Source organism: Crocuta crocuta, unplaced genomic scaffold (assembly GCF_008692635.1).
Source record: "Crocuta crocuta isolate KB4526 unplaced genomic scaffold, BGI_CrCroc_1.0 scaffold562, whole genome shotgun sequence".
In the NCBI taxonomy this organism is placed as follows: Eukaryota; Metazoa; Chordata; class Mammalia; order Carnivora; family Hyaenidae; genus Crocuta; species Crocuta crocuta.
In genome coordinates, this window is record NW_027531012.1 from 1,603,619 (window position 1) to 1,626,664 (window position 23,046).

The 23,046-nt window shown below is 41.2% G+C and overlaps 2 protein-coding genes across 3 annotated transcripts in view; one reads left to right on the plus strand and one right to left on the minus strand.

The window, feature by feature from the left end:
* Positions 1-22,755, minus strand: part of NT5DC1 (5'-nucleotidase domain containing 1) — a 130,378-nt gene extending 107,623 nt beyond the window's left edge. Inside the window, exons 1-6 of one of the 2 annotated variants that reach the window (XM_077770860.1) lie at positions 22,589-22,755; positions 17,570-17,661; positions 16,120-16,191; positions 14,870-14,976; positions 11,992-12,071; positions 10,265-10,346 (exon numbers count right to left, since the gene is read on the minus strand). In XM_077770860.1, coding sequence (XP_077626986.1) covers positions 10,265-10,346; positions 11,992-12,071; positions 14,870-14,976; positions 16,120-16,191; positions 17,570-17,661; positions 22,589-22,681 — 526 coding nt within the window. In that variant the 5' untranslated portion in view covers positions 22,682-22,755. Of the gene's footprint in view, positions 1-10,264; positions 10,350-11,991; positions 12,072-14,869; positions 14,977-16,119; positions 16,192-17,569; positions 17,662-22,588 lie in introns of both variants that reach the window. The other variant, XM_077770859.1, reaches the window with a different exon arrangement.
* COL10A1 (collagen type X alpha 1 chain) lies at positions 1,436-8,167 on the plus strand. The gene is made up of 2 exons (XM_077770868.1): positions 1,436-1,589; positions 6,297-8,167. The coding sequence occupies exons 1-2, from the start codon at positions 1,436-1,438 to the stop codon at positions 8,165-8,167; spliced, it is 2,025 nt and encodes a 674-aa protein (XP_077626994.1).
* Positions 22,756-23,046: the final 291 nt, after the last annotated feature.

Below are 23,046 nucleotides of genomic sequence, written 5' to 3' on the forward strand. Positions count from 1 at the left end.
ATGAACTTAACAATTTTATTTAAATAAACATGATACGACATTACCAGTTAAGGCTTTTGCAATCTCTACTGCCAATCTAAAGTAAAATCCAAAATGAAGCAATAAAACCTGAAGCTGTTTACTGAATACACTGTAGTGTTGTAAATAATCCCTCAATTCATGGAATTTGAAATTTCTGAAAACTTTAAAATATTTAATATTCAAGAATCAAAATACAGTATGTATATACTAACATATAAAATTTATCTTATTAACTTCTGAGGATTTACACAAAAATCCTAAGATACAATACAACATATCTACGTTTTCGCCATTTTGTTTTTCTCAAGCTCAAAAGTAAGTAAGAATAGGAGTAAGGTATTTTCATAAAAGTTTAGGAACATTAATGGACACATTGATAGCTTTACGTCATAACTGAAGATTTTAGATGATGGTTCAAATCCACATCCCCCTCCGAAAGACCTCCTTTCCTACTTACATATACTACCAAATATTTTCAAACAAATAATATAAGAATGTACTTTCAAAAATATAAAGGGGGTATTATCATCTCATCATGAACCACCTAAACATCTGAGTAATAACTTCTAAAATAAAATCACAGAAAAAGATGGTGCATGGTTAAAACTATTAATATATATTTAAGACAAAGAGTTTATTTTTCAATAAGAAAACAAGGAAAGACAGCCCAACCTGATCCTGTATGCCTGCCCAGTAGAACTTTCCACCATAATTAGTACTCTCTCCACCTCTGGAGGGAGGAGCTTAAACTCAGGGTAACCTCATGAAATAAGGGAAAAACAGTATAAATACTGCCGGATAGCTCTGAAGAAGTCATCTTCTGCGCTGCTCACTTGGGCACAGGAGGGTTCAGAAAGCTGCAAGAAATCATCTCCAGGAACGCCAGTACCCAGGTAAGTCTAACACTTGATGCTCCAATGGACCCCCATGTTAGCTTGTTTGGAAATAAGCCTCAATAAATTGACTATTTGGTTTTTGTTATTTAAAAAAATGACTTCACTAAAGTATATTTGGAAAGTTTAATTCATATCAGTCTATATAAATGACAGTCTTAATAGAATCATATTTGTAAAATCACGTCTTATTTTCAGTGTATTTTGGATCTAGTGGATGTTTCAATCTATGTTAAAGATCTTAAATTATTAATACAGGCATCCGATTATGGCTTCTGTGTTTCTTTTTTTTTAAAAAAAACTTCAGTTTTGCTTGATTATTTGAATGTGGTTTCAAATAACAACTAAGCCATATATTCATGTAACTGAAAATTTATAATTCTGGTTTATGGACTATATTAAAAACAGGATAAGTAAGAAAGGTAGCTAACTAAAGACTTTATCTGTCCAACATCAGACATATAAAACAGGTCTATAACAAGAAATTATTCTTTTCTGTTTTTCAGAATCCATCTGAGAACATGCTGCCACAAACAACCCTTTTGCTGCTAATGTCCTTGAACCTGGTTCATGGAGAATTTTACGCTGAACGATACCAAACCCCTACAGGCATAAAAGGCCCACTACCCAACACCAAGACACAGTTCTTCATTCCCTATGCCATAAAGAGTAAAGGTAAACAAAGCTGTATATTTTGCTGTATAAACATGTTGATTGTTCTTTCTACAATCTTAATGATCTCTTAAACAAAATGCTTTTAACTCTATTTTGTGTTAAATCACCTTTAAACTCCCAAACTTTCCAAAATATTAGAAAAAAATGATTTATGGAAAAAGCAGGTCTATTCAAGAACATTAAAATCCTTGACATAATGAGTAGAGTAGAAAGATATACCTGAAGAATAGTAAGAACTTTTACTTGTGGAAAGCTTTTCCCTCAAATGATGCTTTTCCACAAATAATTACCCATAATCTAGAAATATGAATCCAATAAAAATTAATCAAGTTTAAAATGTTTTAACTAAAAATAATTGCCAACTGTACAGAGTAGCAGGTTTAGCTATCTAAATATTTAGCCATTATTTACTTTTACAACAGATTCAGCTAGACCACAAATATATACGAAACTGAGTCTTAATTATCAAACAAAATCTAATGCCTTTCTTCCAAGAAATTTAATAGACAACAGAAGCAGCAATTCTCACAATTCTTTTTACATTTTTGTATGGTTTAGTAGTTAAGTACACAGACTTATTAACTGCCTTGTACCAACTATGGGACCTCAGGTAAGTTACTTATCCCCTCTGTGCCTTAGTTTCTTGATGTGTAAAAGCAGCAGCAGCTATCTCAAAGGGCTGTCATGAAGCTTAAGTGAGTGAATAGCTGTCAAGTGCTCAGGTATTAGTGGCACTACTGGTTCTCCTCCTCCTCACGCAGTGGTGGTATATGTGGGGCAGCCTTAGACACCATTTAACTTTGTTCCTGAATCCATTCCCCTACTGTTCAGCTTTCTCAGATACTATGACGAGAACTGAGGAAATGTATGTACACTACTAACAGATCCTCAGGAAGGGCAATTATTAGGTTTCACATTTGCTAATTCCATTTTAATAGCATCTGGCACAAACTGCATATAAAACATCTACTGAATTAAACTGAATAATCTGAACTGATTGTAGGATTCAAATTTCCTTTCCTTAGTATTTTTTCATTATAGTTATATATTTTACCTTCCAAATAATGCTCAGGGTATTTGCCATAAACTTTACAAATTATGCTTTTGGAGACAACCCTTTTGAGCAAGTTAAACTTATAGGATTGTCTTCTTGAGAAAAAATGAAATGTAAAGCAATTCATGAAAGGTAGCTTAATGTTTAAAAATAAAGGCACATGGGGCATAACAGAAACTCCCAAATGTCTCAAAATACAAACAATATATGAGAAAGAGAAAAGTTATAGAAAGAAAGAAAGAATAAAAGATAAGGAAACCTCCTACTTTACTTGAAGCAATGAACACCAATGTGAAATGCTAGGACAAACATCACTGGTATACTGTTATGATCACAAATTCACACTTTTTATAGTTTACTGAGATCATATGAAATAGTCTTGAGTTAAAAATCACAGGGACCACTCATAGAAGGTTAAAAATATTTCTAACTCCCCATCTTAATGTACTTTATCATCTTGGCTATTTCTGCAGAATAAATGAAAATATGTATCTTACTAACAAATGAAAAGTTTAGAACCTGCATTTTAATTGTTAAATCCACCATGGTTTCTACATGATAATAACTGAAGGTGGAAACTCAAATATGTTATCATTCACTGGCAAGCACTGAAAGAAAGACAAAAGCCAACAATTTACACAATTATAACATCAGGTTGATAACAGAAATACAAAGAGTGCCTATTTAATTCCTGGGCTCCTCTGTTCAACACAGGCTCAAAGAAAGCTCAGCCATGGGGCGCCTTGGTGGCTCAGTCAGTTAAGCGTCCGACTTACCATCTCATGATTTGTTTGAGCCCCGCATCGGACTCTGTGCTGACAGCTCTGAGTCTGGAGCCTGCTCTGGATTCTGTGTCTCCTTCACTCTCTGCCCCTACCCCACTCATACTCTGTCTCTCAAAAATAAATTAATGTAGAAAAAAGAGAGAGAGAGAGAGAGAGAGCGCTCAGCCAAAACACATTAAATTATGCTGCAAAAGACTGCAGATCTGATGGCCACATGGATGCCACATTCCAACATAACCAACCACTATTTTGGTTTGGGGACATTTCATAAACTTCTCTGCTGGGTAATCATTTCTCCTTGAGGATGATATCACCTTAATATTTAATTTTTTTGGTTGGCAAGCAACAAACAGGGGCTTTCCCCCAAAGACACAACAGAACTCACATTCTTTCTTCCTTCTTTGAACCTCCAGTTTCAAAAGGAGTTCCATGTAGTCATTTTCAATAAGACTGTTTTTCCTCCTTATTTTATCAGTTAAACAGATTTCCAACCAGACCAAGACAATCATTTTTAGTATGGGTATTGATCTTTAGGAGATTCAGAATAAGATTCTGAAGCAAACCCCAATCTAACATAGTTTGCATTTGAAAAAAAATTTACTATTTTGTTTTCTACTTATTCATCTATTCTATTTGCAATGTATTATACTCCTTTATACTTATAGACATATCATATATGTACACTAAAAAGTCAATCTATCAATAAAATATGTATGATTACATGGAGATCTTTTCCAAACTAATTTTTCACATAATCTTCTTCCTGATGTCATTTTCTGAAAATCCATGGGTGAATACAGTTCTATACATTTAAAAATTTGCAAAACAAAACATAAGTCTAATTAGTACAAAATATAAATGTCCAAGTATAAAATAATTTTCCTTTCTGGCATATCTATTTTAATGAATCTACCCTATGTTTTATACTTCATTTGTCACTAAATGTTTTTCAAATTTCAGGAATATCTCTACCTAGGAGAATAATATTAGCAACTATTCCTGGCTAACTACTACTTACATGCCAGTTAATTAATATGAAAGATTTTTAAAAATATAATAATGTACCAACAATTAATAGTTAATGGGAACTAAACCCACAGGCATATGTTTTCAAAGACAATTTACAATTTATTTCAATTCACTTAATATTAATTCCAATTTAGCCTTCATTTTGATTTCTAAAGACATTAAAGACTAAAATAAAGTTTAAGTATATTAAATAATCAATTTTGTAAGAAAAAGATGTGGCTCAAAAGTCATAGCCAAATCCCATTTTCAGGGTTTTGAGCAAAACATTCACCACTATGCCATTTGCTAAATCTACCATTACTATGAACCACTTTCCAACAGTGTAAGAATCTAAATAGTATGTGCAGGCATTCCAGCTATGTTCTTGAGAATTTATTAAACAGAAAGTGATTTTAGTACAAATTCTTCAAGTAGACATTTAAATCATATGTAATTTAAAACCATTTTTGCAAGCATTAAAGAATTTCTCTGAGAGAAAGTATCTTATAATAGATGTTATGATGATTGTTGCCTAAAGATCCTTTGACACGGCAATACTTCCCTAATTATATATCCTAATGGCAGTAATGCTCTGTTCATTCCCACCTTTGAATGACTGAAACCAAAACCTTGTACAACTCTTTAAGCACTTATCACATGGACACGTTGTTTGCTCCCTTGATGACTAAAGCTCTTATAAGATACGTCCTGTGCTTCCCCTATACTTGTGGCTCAGGGGCACTTTTACACCACAAGCAGTGAATAAGTGATTTATGAATTTAATCCATAATATCAGTAGAAGTATCTAGTTCAAATGAACCCGCAGCTTTATGAAATCAACAATATCTATTTGCATTAATCAAAAAAAACTTTAGATAAAAATTACAATGGTATTTTATATACGTGGCGCATTAGATCTAATTCTCTTTGTTTTGATTTTAAGTCAATTAAAGGAGAATGTAGGACACTTGTGGGGATGAGCACTAAGTGTTATGTGGAAACTAATTTGACAATAAACTATTAAAAAAAAAAAGATTCTATTTTTGAGATAAAAAAAAAAAAGGAGAATGTAGGAGCTCACAGTATGTACTGAAGTTGAAAAAATGCAAACTAAATCTAAACTGTGTTCAGCAGGGCCATGGCACGTGTAAACTAGAATCAACAGCATTTCTCACTGATGTCTTATAGGCTAGCTTTTGTGAAAGAAAATTGTTATAGTTCTTAAATATTTTCCCATTTATTCTGCACTTGTCTTTTTATTCCTTTTCTATCAAATACTTTCCCCTTTCCTCTTGAGGGAGATGATTTTCCCAAAATAAATGGGGGTAAGGTAAATATCTCCCCTGTACTCTTTTTTTTTTTTAATTTTACTATTCATTTTGAGAGAGAAGAGAGAGACCACGAGCAGGGGAGGGGCAGAGAGAAAGAGAGGAAAGAGAGAATCCCAAGCAGGCTCCACACTGTCAGTGCAGAGCCTGATGCAGGGCTCGAACTCAGGAACTGTGAGATCATGACCTGAGCCGAAACCAAGAGTTGGATGCTTAACTGATTGAGCCCCTCAGGCACCCCAGCCTCCCCTATACCTTTATTCTAGATGAATTCTTCCATCCCAATTTATTTTCGTGGATAACTAGGATGTAATGAAAGTATTATGGTAGACATGGTTTTGTGCAACCATGCCCTCTGGTAGTGTTTTTAAAAACAATATAGAATGTATTATCTGAAACCATTTTAGATTAGTCTGCCAAAATAGACCAACTGACACTGCCAGGTCCTGTCCTGATTTATATTTCAGGAAGCAATGATCACTTAACATTATTAATCATCCCTCTCTCTGGATGTGTTGGGCATGTCTTTCAGGTGTATCAGTAAGAGGAGAGCAAGGTATTCCTGGTCCACCAGGCCCTGTTGGACCTCGAGGGCACCCAGGTCCATCTGGACCACCAGGAAAACCAGGATATGGAAGTCCGGGACCCCAAGGAGAGCCAGGATTACCGGGACCACCAGGACCATCCACTACTGGAAAGCCAGGTTCGCCAGGGCTCCCAGGAAAACCAGGGGAGAAAGGGCTACATGGAGCAAAAGGAGACATTGGACCACCTGGTTTACCAGGACCACAGGGCCCACCAGGGCTCCCTGGAAGCCCTGGCCCAGCTGGAATTACTATTCCAGGAAAACCCGGACAACAAGGACCCCCAGGAGCCCCAGGAGCCAGAGGCTTTCCTGGAGAAAAGGGCACACCAGGGGCCCCTGGTGTGCATGGACAGAAAGGGGAAATAGGATATGGTCCTCCTGGACAGCCAGGTGAAAGGGGCCTTCCAGGGCCTCAGGGGCCTATGGGACCACCTGGCCCATCTGGAGTAGGAAAAAAGGGTGAAAATGGGTCTCCAGGGCAGCCAGGCATCAAAGGTGATCGGGGCTTTCCAGGAGAGACGGGATCAGCTGGCCTGCCAGGCCCCCAAGGTCCTCCTGGGGAACGAGGACCAGAAGGCACTGGAAAGCCAGGGGCCCCTGGAGCCCAAGGCCAGCCCGGGATTCCTGGGACAAAAGGTCAACCTGGGATTCCAGGGGTACCTGGATCCCCCGGGGCTCCTGGCTTTGGGAAGCCAGGGTTACCAGGCCTGAAGGGACAAAGAGGGCCTATTGGCCTTCCAGGGAGACCAGGTGCCAAAGGGGAACAAGGCCCAGCAGGCCATCCAGGGGAATCGGGTCTGACTGGCCCCCCTGGAAACATGGGACCCCAAGGGCCAAAAGGCATCCCAGGTAACCAAGGGATTCAAGGCCCTAAAGGTGAGACGGGCCCAGTCGGGCCTGCAGGACACCCTGGAACTAAGGGAGAAAGGGGTTTCTCTGGGCTAGATGGAAAGCCAGGGTCCCCGGGAGAACCAGGCATCAGTGGTCCTAAGGGGAACGCAGGGCTCCCAGGCCCAAAAGGTGACCCTGGAGTTGGAGGACGTCCTGGTCTCCCAGGCCCTGCGGGCCCAGCAGGAGCTAAGGGAGCGCCTGGACACGATGGGGAGGCTGGTCCAAGAGGTGCCCCTGGAATACCAGGTACCAGAGGCCCCATCGGGGCACCAGGCATTCCAGGGTTCCCTGGATCTAAAGGGGATCCAGGAACTCCAGGTCCTCCTGGCCCGGCTGGCGTAGCAATTAAGGGGCTCAATGGTCCCTCTGGGCCACCAGGGCCTCCAGGTCCACGAGGCCACACAGGACAGCCTGGCCTCCCCGGTCCCCCAGGCCCTCCAGGGCCCCCAGGCCAAGCAGCCCTGGCTGAGGGCTTTATAAAGGCAGGCCAAAGGCCTCTTGTCAGTGCCAACCAGGGAGTAACAGGGATGCCTGTGTCTGCTTTCACGGTTATTCTCTCCAAAGCTTACCCAGCTGTAGGTATTCCCATCCCATTTGATAAGATTCTGTATAACAAGCAACAGCATTATGACTCGAGAACTGGAATCTTTACCTGTAGAATACCAGGAACATACTATTTCTCCTACCATGTGCATGTGAAAGGGACCCACGTTTGGGTGGGCCTGTATAAGAACGGCACCCCTGTCATGTACACCTATGACGAATACACCAAAGGCTACCTGGATCAGGCTTCAGGGAGTGCCATACTCGATCTCACGGAAAATGACCAGGTGTGGCTCCAGCTGCCCAATGTTGGGTCCAATGGGCTGTACTCCTCTGAGTATGTCCACTCCTCCTTCTCAGGGTTCTTGGTGGCACCAATGTGAGCATATTCCCACCGAGCTACCATACATCTGCTTGAAAAGGCATTTCCCAACTCCACCACGCCCCACAAAATGCATACGGAAGTAGGCCAAAACAAAAAAAAGTGACTAATTTTAATTTTCCAAAATACAGATTTGAGCTTTCAGACCAATAAACTATCCCCCTGAAAAAGTGAGCAGGAATGGTAAATGATATGTGAAGACTCTCTTGAATTTCTACTCAGCAGTCTTAAGACTTGAAAGTTTTCGGTCAACTCCTCCAATATTTAAAAATTTCACCATGAAAGTTCTACTAGGCTAAAAAAATAAAATGATCGCAAAGAAACCCTGAAATGGGACACTAAATTACGTTTAATTTGATTACAGAAATTCAGCCTTTGTTTTTAAAAAGGAGCCTGTTTCTAACAATTAATAGAAGAGCTTCTAGGAAACAATCAGGAGGTATCATATCTTTACAGAACTCAAATACTTGAATATTCAAATTTCAAAGACACTATATAGCCTGAGATCTTTCTGATGGTGCATTACCTGATGGCTTATGTGGCCCCTTCATCAAGATCTATTCAAATATACAGGTGCATATAGACTTCTTACTGCTCTAATAAAACCAAAAGATTATGTTAAAATAAACCTGAAACGCAAGGTGCTTTAGACATGAGCCTTTGCAAACTTTTCTGTGATTGCAGGAAAGCTTTCTATATACCCTTCACAACTTGGAAATAGGTGTCTAACTTATTTTATTTACTTAATACAAGCGTAATGGATTTGATTTAATTTTACATTGAATTTTACATTAATATGATACTGTGGGTTTACCAGACCCTTACTATATGCACCCTGAGCCTCCTATTCTAGGGGAACTATAACTAATATTATTACAAGGGTTTCAAAATCTGACTAGAAACGAAAAGATGTTATTTATTTTTGCTCTGTACTGTATTTTTATATTGCTGTTTAAAACTTTTAAGCTGTGCCTCACTTATTAAAGCATGAAATGTTTTACCTACTCCTTATTTACAATGCAATAAAATAACATCAATAGATTTTTATGTTGAATTTATTTGTCAGCAGAGTTCTGCTATTCTCAACCATGCTTTGAAGGCTTTTCATTTTACAAAGTTAATAAAAGTAAAACAGTAAAGTGGTGGGTGGGTGACTTTTACAGTTGTCATGGATACCACCCTCTACTGGGGGTGGGCATTCCTACACCCTTCCAGCACTCACTGTGGACTGTGAAAAGGCATCCACAGGATCCCATGGGACCTACCAGCCAGGGTGAAGGGCAGGCGACTGGGCATAGAAAAGTGAGACAATTACTCCAAAGCAGTGATTTTCTTCAGGGAAGGACAAAGCAGGTGGCAGAGAAATATGTAATTTGAAAAAATATTCTACAGTTACTATCTGCTACCTTGACATGTTTTTAGTCATAATATTTAGGATTATTTTGATGGCTTAAATTACATTAAAAGGAAGGCAGGTAATTCTATGTCAATCAAAAGGCAACATTCTCTTAGCTGAGAAACACTGCTCTTGAGCATCTATCAGTCCACTGGTTGAATAAGGACAGTCTGGTTGGAGTCACTGAGGTAACATATGATAAAGGCAACTCTATTCTTTAGAAGTATCCTCTGTGTAAATCAAGCAGACCTGCAAATATAGCTGTGAAACCCTGGCTGCAGCTTGTGGAGGTCTCTGCCCCATTCTGAGTCAGTCAGTCCTGTCTTTAAGCATGAGAATGAAATTCTTACTTCTCCTACCGGTCTGTAACTATGACACCAATGGTTATAGGTGTGAGTGATCTGCATTCCCAAGCCGGGAAAGAGCAAAGCGTGAACTTCAATTCTAGGGAGCCCACAGAATGACCCTTTAGGCAGGCATGTAAGAGACAGCATAGTTCAAAATACTGGCAATTATGGCCAAGAAGCCGACATGAATAAGAGAACCTCTTAAAATGTAAACAGTACCAATTACATAGCAAAATTTAAGATGAAAGTAAATCCTAACTGAGACACATAACAAAATAGGTAATTTCTAAGTAATTCATAAGACACATAGCATATAGTTAACACCTATTAGAAAGTCTCTCTTCACATTACTCACCCTTAAAAGCTGACATTTTATAATTGTGTTGTATACCAGCAACTATATCCTTCCAAAAATCAAATGTTTTTTGACCATTGTTCTGCTAAAAAAAAAAAAAATTGCAAATGTTAACGTAGGTAATAATTCTGTCTTCAAGCACAGTAGAAGACACTTGCCAAACAATTACAATATTACTGTAATCTAAAATTGGGACTCATATTTTATGGGGCCCCTGGGTGGCTCGGTTGGTTGAGCGTCCAACTTCAGCTCAGGTCATGATCTCATGGTCTGTGAGTTTGAGCCCTGCGTCGGGCTCTGTGCCGACAGCTCAGAGCCTGGAGCCTGTTTCAGATTCTGTGTCTCCCACTCTCTCTGCTCCTCCCCTGCGTATACTCTGTCTCTCCCTCAAAAATAAAACATTAAAAAAATTTTTTAAATAAAAAATAAAATAAAATTGGATCTCATATTTTAGAAAAGGTAATAGATGTATAAATTCATTCTTCTGAATGGTTTAAAAAAGAAATCTTCCATGAAAATCACTTTTACAGATATATATACACACACATAAGTAAATATTAATATAGCTCATAGAGCACAAATAAAATAGAAATTTCCACTCAATGTAAAGTCTAAAAATTATACATTTTAAACACATGAGTAAATTTATGGTGTTATAGCTTTTGAGATACCAGAATGTGCCACTTCATGTACTGTGGCATCAATGGGGCTAAGAAACCTCAAGTCCTAAAAGCTGGTAACTTTAGAATTCAGTGCACATTTACCTGATTCCAATATAAAAGAGCAGCAAGTCTCTACAGGAGAAATGAAGGGGGTTCAAAACCCAAAATGTACACCATTTTTATTTAGATGTTTTTAAGCCAGGAAGCAAATAAACATTACATTAAAACACATTAACCCTACAAACCCCTTGCTTCCTTGGAAACATTAACTGGTGTCCTTCTATCCAAACAAAGACAAACTGCTAGGTATTTGTATCTAATTATATAAACTCTGAAATATTTGGGGACTGATACATTTGCTTGAAGTAATTATGAATAAAAAACTGACTCTAGCTCACGTAAATAACAACTTCTACCAACATACTAAAATTATTGCTCAATAGAAACTTTCCCAAAAACATGACTAATTCTGGTTCAAAAATAAACCATTACCCATGTTCTACTATCAACATGATCATTATGATTTTAAAAGACAACATATGCAAAAAGAAAGGTAATTTTGACATAAAACTGGTTTCTGTTCACAGATCTTAAGCCCTAAGTATAACCTCTTATAACCAGACATCTATTCAATCTTCATAAATAGCAGAGTCTGCATGCATGCATCAAACTGCTCAAAATCATGAATTTAAAAACTTCATCTCATTTTATTTTATATTATTTAGAATGCTTAAAAACAGGTGGAATTTAATTAATTACTTTTTTTAAATTCTGCTAATGAAACCAAGAAAATATTTTTCCATCTGTGAGGTCTGTTTTCTTTTTAGACTTTTGCACCCCCTGCTGGAGAGTAGGTTTATTATCCTTGGGAAAAAAAACAGTCACTGCTAACTTCATTTTCTCCAAACATCTGACCAAATTTTCTATGTTTTTTTTCCTTAATCGCTTCTAAAACTACAGAGAGGAAACTGAGTAAAATCTCAACTCAGAAGACATATATAGTTAAGTCCTCTGACTTATGACTAAATACAAACCATAATTTCTAAAAAATGAGTCTCTGCTCACCTTTGTTAAAGAGTCCACCACTCTGGCACATAGAAGGGCTCCTGGCAGGTCAAAGTAGTTATCATAAAAATAATATTTTCCTAAAACAGAACAAAATTTTAAGCTGGGAATAAATTAATGCCTCATTTATGTGACACACAGAAACCTGGCTTAAGAGACACTAGATTTTGGTTTGGTCACTTAAAGGGACCTCTTTTCAATTCAGAATGACTCCATTACAGGCTACCATTGTTTTCTTTATTTTTGAGAGAGCGAGAGCGAGAGAGCACGCACACACAAGTGTGTTAGCACAGGCAAGCGAGGAAGGGACAGAGAGAGAGGGAAAGAGAGAATCCCAAACAGGCTCCACACTGTCAGCATCGAGCCCAGTGCAGGCTTGATGTCATGACCTGAACTGTGGGATCAGGACCTGAGCCAAAATCAAAAGCTGGATGCTTAAGCCACCCAAGTAGCCCCTATTATTGTCTTTTGAAGAAGGTTTTAAGCTACAAGAAGGTTAAAATATTATATCTATAATTTAAGAATTTCATGAAAAAAATGTTTTTATGTAAAAACTAAAAATAGATTTACCCCAAATATAAAATGGATTATGAAAAAGCCACAATTTATGGTAGCACTGTCACTGAATTTCAAAACAAGAAGCTTAACACTGGAGTATCATGAAGTAATCCACACACTAGTGCCTTTCCATTATCTGTGCTGGCTGGTCTACTGTCAGTGCAGTGTGAGAACAACCTGGGCACTGAGAGGAATAAAAAAAGTTCCATCATGTCAGGGCATAGTACACTAATCATGGAAAAACTCAGGAGCCCAGAACAGGCAATCCAGGATCTCAGAGAAGAGAAGGATTTAATTCATCCTGTTTGGCCCTAGGACAGAATCAAACCCGAGCCCTTCCTCAATACAGATGTCACTTGCAAATCTGCTATCCCTGGGAAGATACCTGATGACCCCTGTCACATCCCTTTGGCTCATGTCTGATCCCAGCCATGGCAGTGCTAAATGACATCATCCCACCTAAGCACACCCGTGTCACCCACTTTCCCCAGAAGCCTGTGGAGTCCATGTGACGCACGTGGCAAGCCTCAACCAGGCACCAGTGGGTGAGCCTCAAGTTTAGGAGACAGTGAAGACTTCTGTCCCTTGGATTGACAACGCTGGGAGGTTTTCTCAGTGCTTCTCAGAAGTCCCAGTGGAATCCAGCCCCCCTTGCTCCTTCCTTCCATCTTATGCTCTCCACCATCTCACTCCTGTTTACCGGGATCGAGACCAACCACTCTGCTCTGAGGGGGGTTGGGGGGGTCCCAGTGTCATAATCCTTGCACGAAGAGGAATCAAACAACCAAAGGTGAAGACAGATTTTAGTTTCACATAAGAAAGTACTTTTCAAATGGTTATAACTATTGCACGCAATATTATAAGTCCTTGATTTCGAGTCCTCCCTTTCTCCCATTTGTATGTATAAGGTTACGGAACACAGCTGTCTTGTTCCTTCGTGTCCACTCAGCGTACTGTAGGCCCTCAATATGTTTGCTGAATAAATGAATGAATGATTCATAATGGAATGCACTTCTGGAACGAAGGAGTGTCGCAGGTAAATTAACAGGAGAAAAACCCCTGCCGAGGGCAGCTATCTATCCCTTTAGCTGCCATTTAATGCCCTTCACTTCCTCATATCAAATTATTAAGAACGTATTTGAAATAAAGTCAAAGTTCTCCTTCTATTAATTCACCAAATATTTATTTATTTATTTTTAAATGTTTTATTTATTTCTAGGAGAGAGAGAGAGAGAGAGACAGCGTGAGCAGGGGAGGGTCAGAGAGAGAGGGAGTCACAGACTGAAACAGGCTCCAGGCTCTGAGCTGGCAGTCAGCACAGAGCCTGACGCGGGGCTCGAAACCACGAACCGCAAGATCATGACCTAAGCGAAAGTCGGACGCTTAACCAACTAAGCCACCCAGGCGCCCCTTAATTCACCAAATAGCTGTGTGGGTTTGTGTATCCTTTCCCTCAGTAAAAAATAGTATGGTTTTTACTCTTTTGCAGCTGAAATTATTGACAGAATATCAGACTATTTTTCATTCCTAAGAAAGGTTAGAATGGCTTTGTCAGTGTGAGGAACCAGGAGTCTGAAGGAAGAGGGACATAATACCCCATGTACATTTCTGCTCACGCTCTGCTGTGCTGTAAGGCCACATAATACTCAGGGTTCCCAAGACCTAGGAGAGTGGGCACAGCCTTCCAAGTTACATTAACCTGCACTTTATTTATTCTCTTGGCCTGTGACACCAGAGTGGCCAGCTGCTCCGGGCACTGCAGGAGCAGAAGGTGTCTTCATTGCCAGGTATGTATGTGCCCCTGCTTTCCCCTCCCCTTTCACTCCCTTCATGGCCATTAACAGATGAAGTTCAGCTAAAGAACTGAAATACCGATCATGGGTCTTGGTTGGGGTCTAATCAAATAACTCAGGGGTTTAACGAAACTCCCCCCACAAGGTGCTGACTCACTCGACTGTCTGAGTGCAGCCTGGCTCAGTTCATAGGTCAAGACGGAACCAGCCTTGGGGTGTCCACAGAGTGGTCATCCAGCCCAGCCTGGAAGACTGAGAAATGTATTATGCCTAGGTGCTAGTCTTTTCACTCCAGAACAAGCACAAGTAAAAGGAGAATCAATAAAACCCGAAATGAAGCAGAACCAACTCCCAAAGAGATATGAGACACATGCAAAACATCGTATTCCTATCACACCACGGCTGCCCCCTTGTGGCATCCTGGCTGACCGGAGGCGAGAATGGCACGCTTCATGCTCTCATGCCCCAGGCTCAGCATCCAAAACAAAAGGGGAGGTGATGGTGGCGCTGCCCGCCACGAGCCATACCTGATCGGCAGGCCATTCCCGTGTCAGACATGAAGTGTTTCCACTCCTTGCTGCCGTACTCCTCTGCCACCACCTCTGGAGCCATCATCTTTGTGCCGTGGCTTGCCCTAGTTTTGGGAGACGGGAATGGCAGACAGACAAACACAACAATGAAAAAGGAAACCAAAACTATACAATGCTTTACATTCTTTTTGACTATGATTGAAGACAGCTAAGTACACTGTGAGAATCGGATAGTTGAGTTTAAGGTCATGGTCAAAGCTGCACTGAGTACGTATACATACAAACCACACTCCGCTCTAGTTGCCCGAGGCAGGAAACATGCAAATGAATAACAAAATTATCAGAAGTAGGGCCACACCTGTTGTAGTTATTTGCAACTTAGGGTGAAGTCTAGGGAAGAGTATGAGTTCGTACTGCGTAATAAGAATGATGTATTAAAAGGGAGAGTATGTGCCAGGGGTAACCTGTGCTGTGTGTCCTTTCCTTCAACTCTGATCACGTCAATATAAATGATAAATAGCACAGGTCTGTAACCATGGTGGCCTGCCTCTACTGTGGGTGCTGGGGGAAAAGCAGATGCTCACGCCCTGGCACCCTAGTAAGGCTCAGAGCAGTGGCGGCGGCAGCTTCTCATCTGCTTGTCCCACTCCCCCCAACTCTCCAAGTGCTCAGTGCACCCGGAGAGGAGGGAAGGAAAGGGAATCAGTACGGTGTGAGAGAGACTGATGAGGGTTGGAGTAGGCTAGAAAAATTTCCAGAAGGAGCTAGAATACAACAGGAGTTCTGCATGAGGGGGACGAATTTCGATAAATGGTTTAGATAAATGGAAGAAGAAGGAGAGGTGTGCATAGACCACCAACCCCTGCCCAACATTCATTCTCTTCTTAATAAAAAGAAATCCAACTTTATTCCAGGCAACTGCGTACTCATCTAACACAACATAATCCCCAGGCTCTTTTGCAGCAGAGGTGGTCAATGAGATGAAAACAACTTATTAAAATTCTACTGCATTTCCTGCAAGTATTTCTGGTGAGATTAATTTAAAAGAACTAGACTTTTAAGTCTGCTGCTTCTAGATCTGCATTTAAATAGTTCAAATAATTCATACAAAGAAACAGAGGCACAGGATCTGTCATCTGATTGATAAAAATAATTATTTTATTTTACCTGTACTTAACAATCAAATGTTATACAGTAAGTAATAAAGTGTCCTGAAGAGTTTTGATTTCACAACTAAATTTTATTACCTGAGCACAGTGCCATTATCTGCCAGTTTAATGAAGTTCCCATCTTCCAGATCTAGTGCCAATCCCTTGCAACTAAAACAGAAAAATGTGTTTACTGATCAATGAATAGATTTGGCCAATCCCCAAAATTAATAATCTGTATTTCCAAAAAGTCACAATGCTAAAAAGGGATTCTCCCATGCAGGTGAATAATATGTTAGTCAAAAAAACCAAGAATATCCAAGAATTCTAAAATTAAATAGCACCCACAGAGCAAGTGTGTAAAGAAAACTGTCATGTGGAAAAATGAAGACAGCACATTTAGTTTGTAAAATCTTTGAGCTTTAAAAAAAGAGGAATTCAAAAATTAAAGAGGACAAAAAAAGGAACATTATTTCATGTCTCTGTTAAAATGTGCAGGTGTTTTTCATTAAATAAAACATATACACATGCAGGTACACATTTATATTCTGCCAGATAAGCTCTTAGCTAGAGTCTCTCCGATATTCTTTAGAAATTGCTTCGATTTAGGTCAGGTTATAAAAACTTGCCCTCTGGGCAGGGCATACTATTGAAAACCACTAAAAGAAAGTCAAATACTAAGTTTCAGGTTCCTCGCTGCAAAAGACTTGTGGGATTTGGGGAGAGAAGTAGGTACAGATTCATTTTATGAATAATATAGCAAGGAACTATAATGGCCACCAAATACCAAGAGAATTAAACGAAAATGACAGGGTACTTTAGAAGCATTATTGACTTTGTCTACAGTAAAATTTCTGGAGTCAGAGGTTTTATACAGTGAAATATTTGTTTCTTCTTTTCACAAAAGGGATACATCAAAAAGGAATAACCAAACACTGCAGAAATATATAATAGATGAACATCATTGCTCTAGAATTACTTTTGCATGTGTTTTTCATGTGTTTTAGAATTATTTTTAATTTTCAACCAAGCAATTTTAAAGTCTTAGATTTTTACTTTGTTGTTTAGAGGAGGAAGAGAGACAATAAGCCTTGGCAAGTGGAGAACCCTAAGAGTAAGCAGTAAGAGTCTTGGACATAGGAACGTCTATCCAAATTACAGAAAACCAGTTTAGACACTTATTCAAAACACAATTCTCCCTCTTCTACAGTTCTGCATATGAAGGGAAATAAAGCAAACTTTTTTTAAGATGTAAATTTTAGAGCTAGTTCTTAATAACCTCTGAAACTCACGACAAACTTAAGCCATACAAGAACATCCAAATTAGTCAAGAAGCTTTTGGCTTATTTACATAGTTAATTAGACAACTCTAAATTTAAAGCAGAAAAAGTTTTAACTCATGAAACATAAAACTTTTAATAGAGAAAGCATTTCGTCCTTTGACTCAGTTTCACATTTCACTTTCTGTCTCCATAGAAGAAGCATTAAAATTTTATCACCAACATTTAAGAAACAGAAGGAATGGGCAGACCTTAAAAAAAGAACTTACCAGAAATCCCAGTCCTCTGGAGTCACAGTTAGTAATTCCTTGTCATACCCTTTCTCCTTGACCAGGAACTGAGCAAAGCTATTATAAATGAGCTATAAATAAGGGGAAGGAATAAAGGAGGATTAAATATAAAATTCACTATTCATTCTGCATGTCACAGACCTGAAAACCCACTGGAGTCATTCAGGGGGCAGATGGGAGAGAAATATCTCTTAATTGTGAAGTTCGGCAGTTTAAGCCCCTTATACAAGCAATTTATCCACCTATGAGAGCCCCAGGTGGCTGTTGTGTCTTTTTATCCTGCAGAATTATACCCTCAGTATACAATTACATAACCAAGGGCTATTATTATCTTACTCCTGAATTCTAATGGGTTGGAGATCATTAAGACTTGAAAGCTTTGTAAACTCATTTAACACATCACCAAGACAATAAACATACAGACCACTCTACCATTACATCTATCCTCAGCCTATCCTTAGTGGAAAGTGCTTATGAGGCACTGGCCCCCAATTCATAGATGACTTCCCTTGAATAAAGGACATCAAAACTGTCACTAAATTGTTTTAGTTTCGTCACTGACACAGGGGTTTCAGAGGGAAATACACATGGAGACCAGGCAGATGATAAAGGAGGAATCAAGGGGCTTCCATCAGATACAGGAAATATCTCTTATTTCTTTGCTGAAGGAAACTGAAGGAAAGGACCTAGAAAGCTTCAAGAAACAAGTACAAAGATACATGCTCTGCTGATGGTTGACAAATCTTCCGATTTCTCAACAACAAAATCCCAAGAGTTTGAGTCATGTGTCTTACTTTTTTCTAAAGAGTTGGCTAGATTTTTAAAGAACTGTGTATACCAACCAAAGAGTAGGCAAAAGGTGGATGAAGGTCCACAGTGGCCCCACCGGATTCTCCTTCAAAGAGGGTTCTTAGACCAGCATCACATGCCCAGAATGGTGGTTTGAGGTCAGACTGAACAGTGTCCAAGAAGATTCTTGAGCAAATCTACCTTTCTCCCATATGTTAACCCACGACAGTCTTTGACAGCAGGAGACGGCACAAGTGGGAAGGGGGCAGAGATGCAGTGAAAGGAATGGGAGAAGGCCTCCCTGAGGTGCTGATGTTTCCACTGACCCCCGCAAGATGTAGCAGTTAGCTGGGTGAATCCAGAGGGAGGGGAGCACACCCAGCCCAGAAACCCAAAGACCCACACACGCCTGGGTTTGGGGGCTGGGTGTGAGCATCAGAACATGAGTGCAGAGAAATCAAAAGCTCCCTGTCCAACAGAGCTGTTCTCTGTCCTAAAGCTAATTAAAATCACTATACATGTACTTCCATGCAATGCAATGTGACTCTGATCCAGGTCAGTTGTTAACAGGCTCACATCATATCAACTCGTCTCAACCCTGGCAGTGATTCAGAACCAGTGATGGCTCTTAAAACCACCCAGAAATTTCAGGCCTCCAGGATAGGGTGATTGCAGGTGAGGCCATACAGGATTACTGAAGTCCAGAGATGACTGAAAATCATTAGCTTTACATGTTATATGGATTTTCATTGACTCATTAAAAAAATCAATCAAAAATGTACTGAGTCACTCTGAGGTACAAAATACTATGGATAATAAAAAATACACATCATGATCCTGACTGCAGGGAACCAGTGCTGTGCTATGGAATTAACAGATGTAAGTGCTTTAGAGCAGTGCCTGGCATACAATAATTTCAACTGAAATATTTGCTATTATCAGTCATATGCTGGTTAAAAAAAAAGTCTTGATAAGTACCGTTTGCCCATTTCCCCATATCAATATTCCCACCACAGCCAGTTCCAAGCTACCAATGTTTACTGCATACCATTAAACCTGCTGCTTCTGGTCAAGGCACTTTACTCAGTCTTGGACAAGTGGAGTTTCTCACCCCTTGGCGATACCGATAAAGATATGGGCATATGATTCCACTGAGATTGGACACCCTCCTGAGAGAAAGGAGCCCTTTCTAGCAGGGCTGCCATCAGGGGCATCCACAGCTGTGTTCCTTACCTCGCGGAGAAGTTTCTGTAATAGGAGAGAATGAGGGCAATGTGTAGGGAGAACCAGAGAATAGCGCTGAGGAAAATAAGGGAGTCTGTGTCTTTGAAACCTGTCCTTGTCCCAAGGCCTGAACTCTTGGATCTTTTTCTTATATTATGTTGAGTCACCCCAGAAGCCTTCACGGAACTCCATGACTAGCCCCCTTCCTCTCCCGGAGTCGCACGTACCTAATAATGCACACTGAATAGCAGCTGCAAATTGGTGCCCTGTAGGTTGCCCTGAGACCACACATTATGTTTGGGTCCCACTTAAGGTTGCCAGATAGAAAAAAAGAAGCACCTAGCTAAATGTGATTTTCAGATAAACAATGAATTTTTTTGAGTATAAGCACCTGCCATGCAGAGCACACATACAAGAAAAATTGTTTTGTTATTTGAAATTCAAATTTAACTGGTGCTGTATTTTTCTTTCCTAAATGTGGCAACCCCATAATCCTGATGTGTTTGAAAACGAACATTTAAAAATTGAGAGACTTCTCATACAAGTTCAGATTTCTAACTGGTCTTAAAAAGAGTTAGTTCTTTTAATAGACTCAGCCCTGGGATGCTTGGGTGGCTCAGTCGGTTAAGCGTCTGACTTCTGCTCAGGTCATGATCTCACGGTGCGTGAGTTCTAGCCGAGTGTAGGGCTCTGTGCTGACTGCTCAGAGCCTGGGGCCTGCTTCAGATTCTGTGTCTCCCTCTCTCTTTCCCCTTCCCTTGCTCACGCTCTCTATCTCCCTGTTTCTCAAAAATAAGTAAACGTTTAAAAAAATAAAAACAATAAAAAATTTAAAAAAGAGCCTCAGCCCTTATTTCCTCACAGCAGACACTGGCAAGAGTCAAGTGTGGCTGTGCCTTCAGAAGGCAAACACACTGTCCTGGCTGTACCAGGCCCCACTCCCACTCCCAAGTGGGGGTTAGCTGCCTGGCCCCTTACCCTTCTGAGTCTGCAACACCAGGAGAGCACGGGGGTCGTCATTAGTACAGTGCCCTTCCTGAGCCCCCAAGTGAGGTGACGCATCCAGTTCCATGTTTGCACAATTTTGCACTTAATAAATGCCTATGCTACTGATGGGAGAGGCACTCACAGTGTTCTATGACGCCTTCACCGCTGACTTCTCCAACATTTTCTGCAACTCCCCACCTGCCCATGACACCCAGCATTGCTGGGTGTCACCCAGCATTCCTGAATTGTTTCTCACCTCTGGGACCTTGCCCTGGCTCAATTCCCTCTGTCTGAAGTGCCCCCTCTCTGCCTCCTCACCTGCCAGTTTTAACTCCAGTGCCAGAACCCAGCTCAAGCATCAGTCACTCCAGACCTCTCCTCTGGGCTTTCTGGCTCACATAAAGCATGGTGGTGGGAACAGAAGCCCATGTGCAGGGTGACTCTGGATAAGCTACTCATTCTTTTTGTGCCTTGCCTTCATCTCTCAACAGCGACTGTGACAAAGTAAATACCTTGGACACCTCGGACAAATACTTCTTGTTCTTATAAGGATCTAAACAGTTCATTTAAACTGAATGCTCATGAGAAGACCAGCTGTGCCATATTCATTTGTGAAAATACTTATTTTTTATTCAGTTATTCCACCACGAATTACTGAAGTCCTTAGATGCCAAGCACTCAGCTTGGCACACAAGAAACTATCAGAGATACTGATGTCAAGAATCACGGGTCTAGATTCCAGGGGAAGATTCTGACAGGTTCACAGGAAATTTTAAGCTGTGCGTAAGTGCCGTGAGAAATTAAGGGTTTTGTGGAAGATCGGCACATGGGTTGGTGTCGTGGAAAGAGGGCCTTTAGGCACCAGTGGCAGGAAGTTTGCAGCAAGGTGCAATATTGCCCTCACCACATGGGCCTGAACCGAATACTTCCCAATGCTCAACCATTACAATGCCACTTGCAGGCCTGAGTCTATCTCAGCATCCAACTGTTATGGGGCTCAGCACACTGCTGGTATTTCATAAAAGATTCCTGAACCAAACAGAATCCATACCACACTGCTAGGATACTTTCAATCTTTAAGCCTCACTTCTATTCGAGGTTTGTAGAATTCTTTTACTGGCGGGCCTTGCATTCTGAGATTTTAGGCTCAGACACGCACAAAACAGGTTCTAAAAGGACAGTGGTTTAACTTTCTTCGAATGAATCTTTGACTAAAAAACTTATGTGAATTTTTTACAAGTAGTTTCCTTATGAAACCAAAGTAATGAGGAAGGAAGGGCAATTCCCCTTCGGGTGTGGTATCATAATTACTCCACTCCCCCTTTTTTCCAAAGTTCTTGGAGGATGCAAACTTAGTAGACTGTTGCTAGGATTAGAACTTACTCAAAGAGCATGGAGCACGTACGAAGTGCTCAATAAATGTTTATTTTCGTCTCTTAGCATAAGACAAAATTTGGGCTAAAATTCTAATGACTTTTCGGTTAGTTTCTTCCAAAACACCACACAATCTCTCCCTGCCGCAGTGTTTAAAAACTGACAGGTGGTCGCGTGGACACGCAAAAGGAAAAATGCACACAAGGAAAATAGAACCTAGGTGGCTGTATCGGAGCGGGGCGGGTGCCCAGAATGACTTGCAAGGAAGTTCCAAGGCCAGGGATCTGCAAAAGACGTCCCCAGTTCCCCTGTCCCCCCCCCGCCTTCCATCCCAGGAGCCGCTTCCCCATCCCAATTTTGCAGATTGCCCCTCGGCCCCTTCCCTGCCCCACCGCTCTCTCAAAGTTGGCTAAAGCTGAGCTCCGTAAGCCGGTGCCGACGGCTCGGGCGGGGCCCGGGGATGCACATTTCCGCCCAGCCTCGCGGTGGGAGGCCGAGTTCTGCGCAGAGGCGCGGCGGCTGCAGGGCCGCCGGCAGCGGTCGCCGCCGGAGCCGGCAGGAAACTCCAGCCCCGGCCGCCAGGGAGGTGCACGCCGTGCGCCCCGGACAGCCTGCGCCACTCACCACGGCGCTCTCGGGCAGGTTGTAGCGACACAGAGTGTGGTCCAGGTCGAAGCCGACCACGTCGCAGGCGGCCAGGGAGAAGTGCTGAGCCATGGCTGGGCTGGAAGCACCCGCGAGCGCCTCGGGTGCCGGGAAGGTGCGAGGAGCCCGCGGGCGAGACGCTGCGGGACGCTNGCCACCTCGGCGCCCAGCGTCCAGCAGACGGTGGCCGGCCGTCTCCCGGCGCCACACCGCCGTTTCCCCCACTGACCCGCGTTCCCAAAGGCCGCTGTGACTGGGGGTCGCGTCAACACTGCTGGACCTGGGGGTGCAGCTGAGTCGCTGTTGGCACGTAGCCCATGCCACAAAATTAACCGGGGCTCCCCTTCGTTTGCAAGGTGCCACAGAAACCGGAACACTGGTTCTGTGGCACCCGACCCTTTGCACTTGTGCGCAATAAGGTAAGATTGGGGAGAAGA

Excerpts from the sequence above, each read along its gene's own strand:
- COL10A1 (XM_077770868.1), top strand. The coding sequence starts at position 1,436 with ATGCTGCCACAAACAACCCTTTTGCTGCTAATGTCCTTGAACCTGGTT. Across the intron at positions 1,590-6,296 it reads CTATGCCATAAAGAGTAAAG|GTGTATCAGTAAGAGGAGAG; the intron begins GTAAACAAAGCT and ends CATGTCTTTCAG.